The 18058-nt window shown below is 32.5% G+C and overlaps 1 protein-coding gene across 1 annotated transcript; it reads left to right on the top strand.

Annotated features, from left to right (window-relative positions):
- Window positions 1-4815: 4815 nt before the first annotated feature.
- Window positions 4816-17155, top strand: LOC141662077 (clustered mitochondria protein). Its single transcript, XM_074469132.1, has 29 exons — window positions 4816-4972; window positions 5798-6064; window positions 6506-6570; window positions 6805-6994; window positions 7700-7840; window positions 7918-8074; window positions 8192-8385; window positions 8474-8575; window positions 8787-8922; window positions 9007-9135; window positions 9589-9952; window positions 10162-10266; window positions 10499-10617; window positions 10951-11059; window positions 11211-11348; window positions 11473-11607; window positions 11702-11872; window positions 12048-12134; window positions 12482-12616; window positions 12808-12963; window positions 13044-13112; window positions 13764-13922; window positions 14007-14063; window positions 14161-14201; window positions 14587-14706; window positions 14878-15187; window positions 15285-15392; window positions 15527-15598; window positions 16288-17155. The coding sequence occupies exons 2-29, from the start codon at window positions 5806-5808 to the stop codon at window positions 16750-16752; spliced, it is 4293 nt and encodes a 1430-aa protein (XP_074325233.1). The 5' UTR covers window positions 4816-4972; window positions 5798-5805; the 3' UTR covers window positions 16753-17155.
- Window positions 17156-18058: the final 903 nt, after the last annotated feature.

Here is an 18058-nt window from a genome sequence, read left to right on the forward strand (position 1 = left end):
CCCAATTCAACCTCAAATCCAACATACAACCAACATCCATCCTTATCACATCATAACAACCCCAACCAATTCAATTTTAACATTCATACTTATGCCTAAGCTTAACTTTAACCATACTTAAGTTCTTTTAATCAAAACAACAACATTTACCATTCCATTTCACTACCATTTCAAATTTCCAAACTCTAAATCACAACATCAAGCTACAATATCACCCTACTAATCAAAATCATCTTATAATACATAGGAATCTAGGGTTTGGAGATGATATACCTTCCTTGAAGTGGTGGGAGGAGCTAGGAAACATTAAGAAGCTTTGAGAAGTCTTAGGAATGCTTGGATCTTCAAGGAAAACAAGAAAAATTTCAAGTTAAAAACTTGAAAACACTATTCATAGTCTTCTTCTTTGATTAAATGAAGAAGATTGAGAAGGAATTGATGGCTTAAACTCATGATATAGCCCTAACTAAGCATGAAGATGATTAGGGAATTAACTCACCAATTTAGGAAGCTTGGATCTTGAATTTTTGAAATTTCTTGCCTTTTGAATAGTAAAAAGCCGAGAGCTCTCAAGAACAAAGCCTTGGTTTCTTTTTGATTTTGATGAAGAATGAATTTGCTTGGCTTGGTTGATTTGTTTTTGTGTTTGATTTAGTTAATTACCTAGTTGCCCTTGATTTTGTGTGGTTAAAAAGTCACCACATCTCCTTCCTTCCCATGTCATACTTGTGTCATCCTCATGATGTCATCCTCCCTTCCTTGTCCTCTTCTCATTGGTTGGGTGACATCATCCTCTCTAATCCCTTTGATTAACTTCCTAATTGTTTGCCTAATGACCGCTGATCTGTTATACGGTTCGCTTAACTTTCGTTTTCGTTTATCGTTTGAGGGATCATACCCGGGATCTTATTACTTAGGTTCCCTTAACCTTTCTCAATACATTATATTCCTTTTTATGATCCTCTATTATAATCCTTTAATTTAAATCCTTTTATCCTGTTACCTTATACTCAATTCTTTCCGTATCTATTGGATTTCCGGGAAAAATCAAAGTGTTCGGATTTGGATTCTGACGATCTTTACATACACTTATATCCCATATAAAGTACTAATAAAACCTCAGAATATCCATATCAGAACCCCTTCATAGTATGGCATGAAAAATTTTCTCAATCAGCAAAAACACTATTCATAGGGGTTTCAAAAATTTTCCAAAAATTGGGGTTATTACATGATTCCCGTAATCCTTGATGGTTCGTAGATACGGTCATTTTTTAAAGTTCTTTTTCTTCGAAAACTAATAGCGTTTACATACACTTATTTGGTACGTATAATCATGTTATCAACTCCGAAACTCAATTTCTCATTCACAACATAGTGTGGGCTAAAAATTTTCTTCTGTCTGTCAGGGTTACTATTCATTAGGCGTTTTACAACGTCTCAAAAATTCGAGTTATTATATTACTATTCATAAAGGTCTTTTACTGATGTCAAAAAATTGGGTTTTTACATAATTTATCTGTTCAGGCAATAAGGAAGTTGACGAAAATGAACCAAGTAGATATTGTTTGGAAAATAGATCCATGATTGTAGCCTCCTCTCTACCTAAATTTAATGATTTTATCTCACAAAAGGTTCGTTAACTACTCGCTATTCAATTACTCTAAATTGCTAACTGAATTTTCAAATTTCAAATATCAAAGATTTATGCTCTCTTTATCGAAATGGTTAGTTATTCTATTTCTCAGAACTCGATATTTATAAATGTCTAAATTTCTTTAACAGTCTTATGGTGTTTGCATGTGATCAATGGATAAACATCTTTAAATCCTTGAGGTTATTATTAATCTTGGTTTTTGAAATTCACATTTTTATTTCTCTTATTAATCACCATTTTTGCAGACTTATCCTCTATTTAGCTAAACCATTGTGGCCTTTTACCTATATTTTGTATGAACTTAATTATGTTACAGGTTATGTTACAGAACCGGGTATATAATTAAAGTGTTTGGCCTTTCGGTTTAAATGGTCGGTGCTTAATCACAAGAACTAAATAGAACATGTTATTTTCAATTTTTTTGTATGCACATATCCGTGACAACTGCTAATTATGTGATTTCAGAATTATTTTTGTATATATTAGTTCTTTTGGCAGGTTGTATTACTACAAAGGGTCAGTTTGAAAATCAAAGTGAAAGGTCTTCTGCTTTAAAGGTCAGTTCTTAAACACAAACTCTAAAATTAGATGTTGTTATTAATTTATTTTTATGCACAAATTCATGACATGCTTTATTTCTGTGATTTTTTATATACAATTATTTCTTACATTATTAGATGTTTGACAAAATGGTATATATATATATGTAGTTATTAACATGTGTTATGTTCTTTGAATGCATTTGATACTTTGAATTATTGTTTGGTAACCATCTGGTAACTACCTTGACATATCTAATGTCGATCTTTTGCTAATTAAAATGGTTTCACGTTATAATATGGTATTTATATCATGTATACATGTACATTGATTTTTGTTTGGTTGAGTAGAAGTATTAAAATGTGATTGTATCTTTGTGTTTTTCTTTTTTCGCCTATAGATTTTGGTCAAAATGCGACTATATCTAATGCATCAGGTTATCTAAATCTTGGTTTTTGCCATCCTTGCCTTGGCTCTGAATATGTATAGTACTAAATCTGATATTTGTTTATCGATCACAAATTTATTGTTGTAATCCTTATCAGGTTCGAGGAACAAATACCGACATTAGGAATATCTCCCACTTAAAAATCCAACGAGACCATGGCTGACTGAAGATTACTCGAATCTTACGATTACGGTATGTCGTACTTTAAGTCATTTTATTCACATGTTTTAAACTGGACCTAATTAACCCTCTCTGCAAATAAAGGTGTTGAAGTTAACATGTATAATCAATTTGTTAAAACAAAAGAAATATACAGTACTCTACAACAGTCAACATCTAGCAGCCAAAACATGAATATGTCGAGTACATCTTCTAACGTCAATCTGGCATATAAAAAAATGGTACAATTTCGGTTCCGGAATTAGAACAACTTGAAATATGATGACCAAGTTACTTATCAGATTTCATTGTGTCCACATACATTTCCATATCAATAGAATTTTTGAATTTAACAAATAATTGTATTATTTAATATTTGTATTATTATGTTGCAATTTGGTATCCAGTTTAATCAAGTTACTACACATCCCTAATAGAACACCTGCTCCAGGTCTATATTCAAAACCAATTACTCCACTATTCTTTGGTTGAAAATATCGAATTCTAATCATAAATTCTAATCATAATTTCATCAATTGTAATATTGATCTAATTGTAAGATATTAATTGCTGATTTCTGAATAATGCAGGTTGTTTAGATTAGATAATCAGCTGTTTGGTTAGTTTTAATTTTCTGATCACATGTTTAAAGGGTTCCTTTTTTTTTCTAATTTTGCAGTAAGATATTTTTTTTATCATATGTTTAAAATTGTTTTGTTTAAAAAAAATACACTTTCTTTATTCATCTTTGCTTTCTTTGTTACGTATTCAGAATCTCTGAATTACATTATACTTGCGAGAGGACTCTGGTATTGTAAGTTCAGTTGGTATTTTCCCAGGTATACCATTAAGTGTTTTCTTTCATTTTTTTTATATGCATGAGAAGTTAATAACTAATATTTAAAGCAAATATTTTAGCAAACATGTATAATTAAGTATTATGTATCATTTGTTTAATTTGCATCCATTCATATCTAGCATATATGTTTTTACAAAAATTGGTATTACTACTTCTTGGGGATACGACAGTTATTTCAACACTAGAAGGTTTTGACAGCGAGCAACATATGCAAAGAATTAATGAATTTCCATGAATTTCCAGTTCTATGTCTTACTAATTTAAGATCCCTTTTTGTAAACCTTCAATGTTCCATAATATAGATCGACACCTTAAATATTATATACTATAGATTGAGCTGCATCTTATATTATTTTAAAATCAAGTCGGTGTTTCCCGTCATCTTGATTTTCTTGAAGATACTCTTAGACATGGTAATCAACATTGTATTTATTATTTAAAATAGTTTAGTACATATAAAATAATAAATTTGTTAAAATAATTTATTAATAATTTCATTACTAAATGTTCAAAATCCATAATTTTAAAATGGATGTAACAATATTTCATTGCAAATAATGAATAACGATTTAGTTGAATAAAACTACTCATAATATAAGTTCAACGATAGGACTCGGTCGATAACTTAATTACAGCTTTGTTATAGATCGTAAAGAGTACATATCTCGATAATAGTCTTCTCAAATTATATGATTTTTTTAAAAAATAAAAAAATATATTAGTTATAAAAGAATGTCTTATATTAAATTAATATTTTTCATGAGCGAATCACGGGTTATATTGTTAGTTATTATTGATGACATTATATTTTTAAGATTATAATATTTTTAAAATATATTTTTACCAATATAAATTGCTAATATTAATTATTATTAAAACTAACTAACACGATTAAAATATGAACATATTTGCTATTCAAAAATATTATATATGAATATTTTAATATTAAAAATATATTTAAAAAGTCCGTACATCGCACGCGGATTTAATGAGGAATCTTAAAATTGCTACAGTATTACTTAATTTCACTTCCAGGACATTATTACCTAAAATTATTAAAGTATAAATGAACCATGTAAAATGCAGAAATTTACAATTTATTTACGCAAATAATTGGAAAAGAATATAGTTATAGTAGTTGTGTATATATATAAAACCTAATTCTGTGCCAAGCAAAAAATCCTTCAGCCGTCTCTATTCTTAACCCCTAGACTCTCTCCTCTTCTCTGTCCCTCTCCTTACTTTCAACTCATCCTCATGTTCTTTTCCTTCACAATTCTACTTTGATCTTTACTTACTTTGTTTTCAGGTACTTCTTGATTTTTTACTATGTATTTATATATGATTCTTGATTTTTATTTTTTCAAATTTGGTTTTTTGGAACATGGGTCTGTTAAATTTGGTGATTTATGATTTGGGTATGTTTTATTTGATTGGGGTTTAGAGAGGGGGGTTTGTATTGGTGTTGAAATTGATGATATGTGTGTGTTTGTATCTAAAGTTTTGATTTTTATGTGACCCATTGGTGAGATTGAAGTGAAGAGCTCTCTTTTATTCATATACGTGTGCAAGTTATGATATTTGTGTGAGCCATTGGTATAATTGAAGTGAAGAACTCCTTTTATTTTATGTATGTATACAAAGTAATGAGTTTTTATGTGAAAGATTGGTAAGGTAGAGATAATTACACTCTTTTAATGTATTAAGTGTACAAAGGTATGATTTTTATGTGTTTATTTGGGAAGTTAAAAGTAAAGAACTATCTTTTAATGTATGTATGAATGAGTATGTATGTAGAATTTGATTTGTATTGGTAATATAAAAATAAAGATACTTTCTTTTAATCGAAGAATTACATTTTTTTGCTTGTATTGGCTTCCCACTGATAGAAAGGGTGGGGTTTTGGGTTTAGTGGGGAGTAGGGAACTATATGATATATGTATGTTTATAGATAAAGTAATGATTTTTATTGTGACTGGTATGATATAAATTATGTTTATATTTTATGAATATATATATATGTATGTATCTATAATAATGAATTTAGTAAAATAATTGGTTGATAGAAAAAAGGCGCCAATTTTTTTTTGATTCGGAGTTTTAAATTTTTTTTTTGTATTTCCTGCATATGAAGGGGTCGAGATGGCTGGCAAATCAAATAGAGGAAGAAATAAAAAAGGGTCCCACCATCCTGTAGAAGCTGTTGTTTCTGCAGATGTTACTGGGAACGATAAGTCCACAGAACCTGTTATTTCAGCAGATCCTATTGGGAATGATAAGTCATCTACGGAATCATCAAAAGCTGCTGAGAATGGCGAGGTGACTGTGAGTGAGGTGAATACAACTGAGCATGAGGTCAAGGAGTCAAATACTCAAAATGCAGAAAACCAGGAAAAGCAAGGTAAAGTTACTTCCTTTGTTAGTTCGCATGCGCTTGTACATTGTTAACTCATTTAAGATGTATATTTTATTGCGTGTCGGCATAAAGGTTGAAACGGTAGCTTATGATACAATTTTATATTCTACCAGTTTTGGGGATTTTATTTTAAACATATGGTAACGCTAAAAGATAAAATTCTTTACGGATGTATTTTGTAACATGACCTGTTGACGTTACTTAATGTAGTTGGTGACAAAATCAGCCTATATTCTGCTCCTTATATATCTCTCCATCAGTAGTCTATCTGTCTCTTGGCTTTTATTATCATTGAAGTAAAAAATTTACTCGGATTCATCTGAAATGAATTTGTTGTGGTTACTCAGTCTAGAATTACAATATTATACATAACTTAAAAGCTGTTATAGGCAAGAGTTAATTTTTTTTAATTTTTTCCTTGTGCAGGTGAGAGTCAATTATATACTGTCCCAGTGAAGACACAAGGCAAAGACAAGAAGCTTGACCTCCAAGTATGTGACATTACCTTTCTGTTTAATTGCTTCGGAACTGGGAACTATATATCTCCCGCTTAAACTTGTTATGTTACTGATACAGTCTCTTGGTTTTTTTGTTGTGATGCTGCAATTTTTTTTAGTAATAAAGTTATTATCATTATTAATCAAGTTTGCACTTTCTTGAAGGGCTTAGACTGCAGTGTGTAATCTTTCTCTGTCTTATGCATTTGTAATGATTTGAGCTTTCAGTTAAGCCCTGGTGATTCTGTTATGGATGTAAGACTGTTTCTCCTCGATGCTCCGGAGACCTGTTTTGTCACATGTTACGACTTGTTGTTTCATGCTAAGGATGGTACAGTTCATCATCTGGAAGATTACCATGAAATATCTGAAGTTGCAGATGTTACTTCTGGTGGATGTTCCTTGGAGATGGTTGCTGGTATGTAAATGAACGTTTTTATTATGAATTAATTAACATAAATATGGGCATAAGGCTTTCACGGAACTAAGCAAGCATTTAGAACATTTGATCAAGTACTTTTACCAAAAAAGGTATTCAAGTTGTGGGTGAAGTAGGAATTTTATCAAGGTGAAATTTATGGCTCCAGTCAGCAGTCTCGAGATTAGCATGTTTATCTGGTTGGCCATCATTTTTTGTCACCCCTCTGCAGTAGCTTCAGAACATTTTCTTACCATGCATGAATGTGATTATACATCACTTGATGTTTCAATATCACAACTCATCTATATCAGATACAAGTGTTTACATGCTACTAATTATTCTGAAGTGACGTTGAGAATAATTAAATGAATGAGCATTCTAAATAGGGTAGGGTATTGAGGAAAATATTACTAAAACACTTCTATTTGAGTGTGATTCATAACAATTTTGTTTTGTACATGTAAATATGGTTTATACAAAATAACTATGTTGCATTAACATCTTTAAATATGATTTTATTAAAGGTAGTATACTAGAAAGAAGTAATCGCGAATAATGTAAACTGTAGCAAGCGTGGCTTGACCATGAAAACATTCACCCAGATTACTCGTGTTTGTTTGCATGACATATTTGGCAGTCATTTTTAGTCCATATCGTGATTATGCCGCTATATTGATTTCGAACTTAATTAAACTTTTGCAGCACTGTACGATGATAGATCTATTAGGGCTCACGTTCACCGTACCAGGGAACTTCTTTCTCTCTCTACTCTGCACTCCTCTTTATCAACTTCACTTGCTTTACAACATGAAGCGGGGAAAAATTCATCTGCAAGTGCTGGAGGTTTGTAATTTTTTCTTGGATGTATTAAAATATTAGATGTTTCTTCAAGGGACCTTATAAATTAGCCTTTGATACAGAATCCAACAAAACAGAAGTATCAGAACTCGAGAGTTTGGGTTTTATGGAGGATGTATCTGATTCACTTGCCAACTTGTTGTCGACTCCTTCCAAAGAGATCAAATGTGTGGAAAGTATTGTGTTCTCTTCATTAAATCCTCCTCCAAGCTACCGAAGGTTCGTTTTATATAATCAAATTTTGTTTATGCGATTTTTGTATTTTTATCAAATTTGTTACTACTGTCTGCTCCTATAAAAAGTCCTATGGAATTGCAACTTATTTTATTATTTCAGGCTTGTTGGGGATTTGATTTACCTGGATGTGGAGACGCTGGAAGGGAATAAATACTGCATTACAGGGAACACAAAAACATTTTATGTGAATTCTAGTTCAGGGGATAGGCTTGATCCCAAACCTACTAAAAATGCTGCTGAATCAACTACACTTGTTGAACTGTTACAAAAAATTAGCTCCAAGTTTAAGACAGGTATCATTATGTCTGTATAGAGAACTCTTAGTTATAATGAGCAGTCTTTGTATATTTTCTGCTCATAATATTTCTTTCAAAATTGCAGGTTTTGATGAAATACTGAAGAGAAAGGGCTCTGCCCATCCATTTGAAAATGTCCAATCACTGTTACCTCCTAATTCCTGGCTAGGATTGTACCCTGTTCCTGGTAAGGCGACATGATGGAACCTATCTTATATTCTTATGCATCATTTTGATGGATTCTACTTTGCTTAAAAGTAGCATAACCATGGCAATGGAATATCATTATGAATTTTTAACAGCTATTTGTCGAACCAAGCTTATCTAATTTTACGTGGTTGATGCTTTGCTAACAATTGTCTTTTCCTCTTTCGTGGTGCAATTTTTGATTTTTGTAGATCACAAGCGTGATGCGGCCAGAGCAGAGAATGCGCTTACACTTTCGTTTGGAAGCGAGTTGATTGGAATGCAACGAGACTGGAACGAAGAATTGCAGTCTTGTTGGGAGTTTCCCCATGGAACTCCTCAGGAGAGGTAATCTAAAAGCATCCTGCAGTTTCATGTTTATTCATTTATTTAGATGTAGAAAATTTCATGACGGTCAGGAGTATTTTACAGGATTCTGAGGGACAGGGCTCTATACAAAGTAACTTCAGACTTTGTTGATGCTGCTACAAGTGGTGCTATTGGGGTCATCAGCAGATGCATTCCACCTATAAATCCTACAGATCCGGAGTGCTTTCACATGTTCGTCCACTGTACTTGACTATTTATTCTATCTTACCAACCCCACCGTCCAAGAGGTTGTGAAAGCCGAAGCTTTGATAAGCCTTGAGGTCTTTGGTTTTTGTTAAATTGTACCTGTACTGTTCAGTTTCCGAGGGATATGTATCTGCAATTTGTTGGATTTTTTTTACATTATTACGACTGCAGGGCAGGATTCAATTGATAGCCTTTGTATACAGATTAACAATTCCCTGTCATGCCTTTGATACTAATATTATATACCAAATAGAAGTAAAAACATCCATTGTTAGTGTATCATAGTGATTCAGCCATCCCAGTTATTATTCGGTGCTTATAAGTTACTTCTTTTATTAAACTCAGATAGATTACATATGTTAATTAGAAGCTTGTGGTCAGTATATATACCTGTTGATTCTCATTAATAGGTGCTACATATGTTCTATCTTTATTTAGGTACGTTCACAACAATATATTCTTCAGTTTCGCTGTTGATGCGGACCTAGAGCATCTTCCCCGAAAACAATCTTTGGAAAGTAATTTTAAGAGTGAGAAAATAAATCCATCACCGACGTTGTATGAGACGGTTGATAAAATATCAGATGGAGCTATTACAGTTAATGGAGGGGATAATATTATTTCAGAGTTACCTGTTGATGCGTCTGCTGAGGCACAGTTGGCTGAGAGTGAGCAAGCGACTTATGCATCAGCAAATAATGATCTGAAGGGCACCAAGTCATATCAAGAAGCTGATGTTCCCGGTCTTTACAATCTTGCAATGGCCATTATCGATTATAGAGGTCACAGAGTTGTAGCACAGGTCTGTAGTTATTCTGGGTCACTTGTTCTGAATATTATTTGTGCACGTGAACAGCCTTTGTTGTTATCCATTAGTAGTTGACTGACTACCTTAGTTTATCAGAGGCTGTCAATTATTTTTTCACTTTAAATTCTAGTGGTTTATATTTTGTAAAGTTGTTTATCTAATCTCTGTCCATGTTTCTAATTTTCTTTTCTTCTCACTTCTAGAGTGTACTACCTGGCATCCTTCAAGGTGATAAGTCAGAATCCCTATTGTATGGTTCTGTTGACAATGGAAAGAAAATTTGCTGGAATGAGGAATTTCATTCCAAGGTGAGAAGGAGACGAATGTTGACATTATGCTTTTTGATAAATTTATCGTAGTGTGACACACACGGCTCGTACCGCACTGATAGTATGAAAGTCAAATTCTTTGAATATCAATAATAACAATCATCAAAGCTATTTAGCAAAAAAAAAAAAAAATCATCAAAGCTGATTGAAACTTCTACTATTATTTGAGATTTTCATCGCAAAAACTATAATGCAAGTTGGCATAACTTAGGTTCTTGAGGCTTCAAAACGCCTTCACATTAAGGAGCATAAGGTGCTTGATGGTTCTGGAGCTGTTTTCAGTTTAGCTGCTCCTGTCGAATGCAAAGGCATTGTTGGTAGCGACGACAGGTGAATGCAATCTCTGAATTTATTCTTGTGTATCTGCAATGTTTTTCCTCTGTAATTATATTTTAATATTAAATTATGAGTGTTTTTTGAAAACTTACCTGTTATTTCTGTGTTATTGTTTCATGAGAAACACTAATATGTCTTTCCTGAATTGGGCTAGTTAGATCTGAATAGTATCCACGACATTAGTAGTTTGATATCAAATGATTAATTCTAAAGAAGTTGCAGGACTGCTTGACATGCAACCTTTTATACAAAGCAGTTACAGATAGCTTTTTTGAATATAACTTTCTATGCTTTATTACCAAATATTTAATCCATTTGATATTTCAGGCATTATCTATTGGACCTGATGAGAGTCACTCCTCGTGATGCAAATTATACGGGACCCGGTTCTAGATTTTGTATTCTGAGACCTGAATTGATTGCTGCCTATTGCCAAGTAATTTTTTATACTATTCTTCTTGTAACTCCCCAACACACATTTTAAAATTTAAAACCTGACCTTTGGCAATTCTAATTCTCATTTTTTATTTCATTCAACTTCTGGTTTTTCTATTCTGGCCCTATTTTTATGTAACTCTGATATGTAGGCTAAAGAAATAGAGCAATCAAAGTCAAAGGCGAAACTGGAGGATTCCTCCTCAGTTTCCGAGTCTCCTGAAGTCAAAGATGGTGAAGCACAGGTAAAAGCGAAAGAGGATGCTGTGGTGGCAGATATTAAGACGCAGGTGACCAACTTTGACAGCAATTGTTTTGAACAAGTTTTCTTTTGGTCCTTTATAGTCATATGTGCCATCTGCTTATAGAAATTGATTTCGTAGTATGTTAATATTCTGTTACTGCTCTCCACAGAATATGCCTGAAGGCGAAAAGGCAGCTGCTGAGGAATGTGGCTCTGGACATGATGCTGGAACAGCAAAAATGTGCGAGGATATTCTTTTTAATCCTAATGTTTTTACTGATTTTAAGTTAGCTGGTAGCCATGAGGTAAGTTATATATTAATTTGATTTTTAATGTATTCAGTGATCTGTGTGTATTATCCTCATGCTATTACTATGTTCATTATTTGTAAAATACTAGGAAATTAAGGCAGATGAAGAAAATGTGAGGAAAGTTGGTTTGTACCTTAGAGATGTGGTGCTTCCAAAATTCAATAAAGATCTGTGCTCACTTGAAGTTTCACCAATGGATGGTCAGACATTAACTGATGCACTACATGCTCATGGAATTAATGTTCGCTACATTGGAAAAGTTAGTTGAAATTTCTCCATTCTTATTGGTTTAATGTTCAGACTTCATATTATACCTGTTCACTATTTAGACGAGTAGAGATGTTTAAGTACTTGAATTGCGTAATACCATGGGAATTACATCAAAGCTGTACAAAAATATTCTTTGATGTTTATCAAGGGTTTTTGTACTTCAGGTTGCGGACGGGGCTAAACATTTGCCTCACTTGTGGGATCTTTGCTTGAACGAGATTGTAGTGAGGTCTGCCAAGCACATATTTAAGGTAATACGAGCTCTCTAGGACAGCATTTAATTTACTAATATTAGCAAAAAAATAAATAATACACTATTGTGATTTATTTTCTTAGAGTCACGAAGGTAGTTTTTATTATCAAGTTTTTTATATGGATATTGCGAATCACAGTATGAGAATGAAAGCCTTAGGTTATTGCTTATTGTGCTCATGATTCTTATTGATTATTGTATGCTTCTTAAATTATTTGATGCAAAACATACAATCCGCATTTGACGTGCCTTAAAAATCGTATTAGTTCCGATGCTATCGGTCTAGGAATTTTTTTATTACTAGATTAAATTGTACTCGGTGAATTCAACATGATTTCTACTTAGGATTTTTTGAGGAACTCGGAAGATCATGAACTTGGGCCTGCAATGTCGCGCTTTCTCAATTGTCTCTTTGGAAATTGTCAAGCTATCTCTGGAAAAGGTGTCACCAGTAGTTCTAAAGTACGGACACCAAATAAGGTAAACCAGTCTCAATTAATTGGTACCTGTGTTTACTTCTAATTATCTGAAGTCATTAATTGTAATTTGTTATGTTAACAGCACAGACTCACTTAAAGAAAGCTTTGTACTAGGTGCAAATAGAATTTTCTTGTACTTGTAAATGAATCAATTTATGCTGGATATTATTAATCATAGTATAAACTATGCAGGATCATACGGTTCATCAGGCTTCAGGGAAATCTATTAGGGGACATGGAAGGTTGAAACAAGGAGTTTCTGTAGAAAGAAAACCAATGCAATACACTGGCTTTACCTCTGATAGCTTGTGGTCTGACATTATAGAATTTGCTAAAGTCAAATACCAGGTACCGTTAAAAGGGTAAATTAGATGCAGCTTAGTCTTATTTGTTCATGCATAAGTTGTTAAATTCTATCTTCTCTGCAGTTTGACTTGCCTGAGGATGCAAGATCACGTGTAAAGAAAATTTCTGTTATACGAAACTTTTGCCAGAAGGTAACTTATTCTTTAAGTGCATTTGTGATATCATATGTTAGAAACTATAATTCATTGTCGGTTAGAGAGAGATTCTCATACAACTTGATATTAATTACAAAGATATTATCGCATGATCTTAACATCCTTTAAGTGCGGCCATTTGGTAAATAATTACAATACACAGTTTTGTGCTGCATTAATTGAAGAGCTTCATGTTGTAACCTTTATAATCTCTTTACCCCTCATAATATACTATTATTTTATAATCTTTTTTTTTTCCGTTCATTGTTTTCATTTGGGTGGATCAACCTGTTGTTTTTGTTAAGTTGGTGTCTGTCTTATTCTGTTTGGAAGTAGGAAGGAATTTCAGGCTCATGTGTTTTTATAAATCGTGACTGCAATAATTAAGGGAGACTGCTAGACAACTGGCGGCAGGAATCATGTCTTACTGTCCTTAAAAGTGCTCAAAAATACACTTTTTTGGTTCAACTTTTTTTTTTTCTTTTATTTTTCTGTTCAATACCATTATAAATTCACTTTGCATTTTTATAAAGTATAATTTGACTTAGTTCTAATTGTCATCTTGAAAGTAATCAAGTTGTTTGTTTGGATTGGTCTAAAGGGCCTACCAAACTTTTGTGATGACATTTTCATGTATGTTGCAAACAGGTGGGCCTAGCAGTTGCATCACGCAAATATGATCTTGCCGCAGATCTTCCTTTCAATCCCTCAGATATAATAAATCTACAACCTGTGGTGAAGCATTCAATTCCTGTTTGTTCGGTTGCTAAGGATCTTGTGGAAACTGGGAAGATCCAGTTGGCTGAGGTTTGAGCTTAATGAGATCCCAAATTAAATATTAAATAAATATTATACCAGTTTGTTAGCGATATCTTTGTTATCTTTGTACAGGGAATGCTAGGTGAAGCCTACAGTCTCTTTTCAGAAGCATTCACGATTCTTCAGCAGGTACATATCTATATTCTCTGTCATGGTTACTTTGTGTTCGTGGATATTTGTTTGTTTATTTGGATGGTTTCAATATCTTGTATTTAATCCATCACAGGTTACTGGTCCAATGCACAGGGAGGTTGCTAACTGCTGTCGGTATGTTCATGATCTGATATAATATTTGCTCTAGGTGAATCATAGTTCTTGTGAAGAGTAAATTGTTCTTCTAATCGAGTATTGATGGATCTGTGCTTTCAAGTTACTTGTCATGCCACTTCGACACATTGCTTCGCTCGCATATCTTTATAATAAGAAGCACAAAGCAGCTCTGGTTACTTGTAGTTCAATTTTTATTTTATTTATTTTATTATTTTTTGCCTAAAAGAAGTCTTTTGATGTTAGCCAAGTTTTTCCCAGATCTTTTTATTTCTAGTTATTGCAATTTTTTCTAATTCAAAACTGGCTGCTTCACTGGTGCTTGCCTTTATTTTAAACATACTTTTCTGTTCAAAACTTAATATTGTGACTTTCTTGTTTTCAGGTACCTTGCCATGGTTCTATATCATGCAGGTGATATGGCTGGTGCAATAATGCAGCAGCACAGGGAACTTATCATAAATGAAAGGTGTCTTGGTCTAGACCATCCTGATACTGCTCACAGGTAAATGAATATTTAGATTTTAGTCTTTTAGTACCTATAATTTGCTTTATAAAGAGACAAAGACTTGAATGACTACCTTCAGAAAGGCATACTTCAGTTTATATATTATTTTTTTTCTTATCCATATACCTTATAAACACTTACTAATTACTATGTTATGTTTTACTGCAGTTATGGCAATATGGCTCTTTTCTACCATGGTCTTAATCAAACAGAACTTGCCTTAAGGCACATGTCCCGTGCATTACTCCTATTAAGTTTGTCATCAGGGCCTGATCACCCTGACGTGGCTGCAACATTTATAAATGTTGCAATGATGTATCAGGATACAGGAAAGATGAGCACAGCCCTTCGTTATTTGCAAGAAGCTTTGACGAAAAATGAGAGGCTTTTGGGCGAGGAACATATTCAAACTGCCGTGTGTTACCATGCTCTGGCAATTGCATTCAACTGTATGGGTGCTTTCAAGCTATCCCACCAGGCATGTATTAAATTGAATTAGCTGTTTCATGTTTTCTACAAACAATAATACTGCTGAATCCTATGTTGACAAAAGAAAGTTTTCTGGTATGACACAGCATGAGAAGAAAACATATGATATTCTTGTCAAACAACTGGGAGAGGAAGATTCCAGATCACGGGATTCCCAAAATTGGATGAATACATTCAAAATGCGAGAATTACAGGTGAGATATATCACTTAATTTTGTGACGACTATGCTACTAGGAGGTTCTTTTTATCTCTTGACAACATTACTCTTCTGCTCTTGGTTTTTTGCTAAATTTATTCTGCTCTTGGTTGTGAATGTTGCTATGACAGATGACTGCACAGAAGCAGAAAGGTCAGACACTAAATGCAGCGTCTACTCAAAAAGCTATTGACATTTTAAAGGTATGTAGAGTCACCTCAAAGCCAATAACATATTACAGGTTCTTACACTTCTCTTGATACACCCTTTGTGGGATATATCAAAGATTAAACAGCTCTTAGACATGAGAAGCCTTATCCTGGTGGTTCTGTTCTTGTTAATTTCTGATGTTGCAGAGCTAGTAATTTACTATTGTAACTGTGGCATTGCATTGTAGCATATATGAGTTCTTTTGCTTCTACTTCGTATATGTTTTTTCTTTGATTATAAATAAATTGGTACTACAATTTACTAATATTAAGCTTTTAATGTTTAAAAATTTTAACAGGTTCAATTTTTGTTAATTATTACATTTGATCTATGGTCCCATCTTTTTTGTTTTTTTTTGAAATATGTCAAGTTACTATCTGCCATAAATTCTTCAATGTAAAGCTAATATTTAGAAAATGGTTTTATTAGTACATAATATTGGGAGAAAGCTATGATACTCCAACATACCTGATCTGAGTTTTTTTTATTATGTCCAAGTTGAGCATTCACTTTACAGGATGGAATTTATAATTGTGACATTAACAAGTGCTGATAGAACAATTTTTTTTTGTCACTTCAATATACCGCAACTATGTTCCACATTATTTTTACCTACTGTATTGTCACCTTTTACTACAACATGCTATCAAGTGATCTAATTTATCTTTATATTATTTGGTAGTCCTATCCTGATTTGGTACACGCGTTTCAAGCTGCTGCTGTATCTAGTCCTGCTAGTGGTTCTGCAAACAAAACCTTGAATGCAGCAATGGTTGGTGAGGCCTTCCCTCGAGGGAGGGGAGTTGATGAAAGAGCTGCTCGTGCTGCTGCAGAAGCCAGGAAAAAAGCTGCCGCGAGAGGTCTTTCAATACGCCCTCATGGCATATCAGTTCCTGTCCAAGCCTTATCACAGGTGCCAGAGATCTACAACATTATTAACCCCGGGGTAGCCCCCAATGTTCCTAAACCCGAGGAAGCAGACAAAACTAAGAAAGTGAATGGTCACCCTCCAAGAGCATCTGGAACTGTGCAAGATGGACAAGTTAAACTAGAGAAAGGAGATGAAACACTTGCCGGCTTATCAGGATCGAGCTTGCCTGCATTGGGTGCGGAGAAGAAGAAGTCCAAAGCCAAGGGAGGGGCTTAATTTTTTTTAGTTCAAGAGCTTATTGATGGGAAAGAGTTATTGCCACGGCTCAGTTATTGGATGTCCGTGAGTGAACATGATTTTGTCTGCTGATTATGACTGCAAAGTACAAATGTGCTTCATAAAAGAGTATAGTAATATTCTTGTATCTTTACTTATTTAATAATATCTTAAATTTTATCATTTTGAGGTGGGAAGCTGACATACAATTGTTTAGAGGGATGATAGAAGATATTTAAGTAGGTAGCTGGTTTTGAGAATAACTGGGTTGTGAATCAGAGATGTTTCATACATTCCCAATCTTCGGATGGATGCAGTGAAGATGTATTTTAACCATACTATTATGCCATTCTTTTTCTTTGATTTATATAATTTATGAAGTTAGAATCTAGTTTTAAATTTAGTTTTCTGCCTGATTCTGTTGGTTTTTCAATGCTGGAAGTTCAATTTCATGCCTCCAAATTCATTGCATTTGTTAATTTTGTAGGCAATGGATTTCTTATATCAACATTTTAGAAAATAACATTCGGTATTCTGATGAAATAAATAAGATGTTCACAGTCTACCAGACTAGTTTTTAAAATTTACATATAAAAAATTTCTTGAAACTTTATATTATTTTTAATTTATATTTGTCAAGTTAACATTATGATTTAATAATTTAATTTTAATATTAGTAACACATAAATTATAATTGCACATTGTTAACACATAATAATAAAAACAATTTTTAATGATGCTATATATTTGAATATTAGTTTTTTTTAATTTATATTGTATTTATTACACATCTTTTTGTTGTTAGTAATTTAAAATTAACAAATATTATTTTTATTATTTTTACTCAATATAGTGGTATATTACACGTGACAATTTTTTTTTTTGAATAAATTATTTTTTTAAAATCAATTACAACTAAACTATTTTATTTATGACTTTTAAAAAAGTAATGATTTGAATATATCTATATATATATATTTTATATGATTTTGTTAGATATTTTAATTTTTGATTAATATTTTAATATAAATATTCAGAACATAAGTGTTCTAAAATTTATAATATAAAAATTTCATGTCCCACCTTTAATATGATATAATTTTCATAATCGATTATTGTACTTTTTATAATAAAACTTAATTTCATATTAATACAGTGCAAAAGAATATGATTTAATAATTTAATTTTAATATTAGTAACAAATATATAAATTACTATTGCACAATCAAATATTAACCCATAATAATAGAAATGATATTTAATGATGCTATATATTTAGGTATTATTTTTTTCTATTATTTTAACT

The sequence above is a fragment of the Apium graveolens genome, chromosome 1 (genome assembly GCF_009905375.1).
Source record: "Apium graveolens cultivar Ventura chromosome 1, ASM990537v1, whole genome shotgun sequence".
In the NCBI taxonomy this organism is placed as follows: Eukaryota; Viridiplantae; Streptophyta; class Magnoliopsida; order Apiales; family Apiaceae; genus Apium; species Apium graveolens.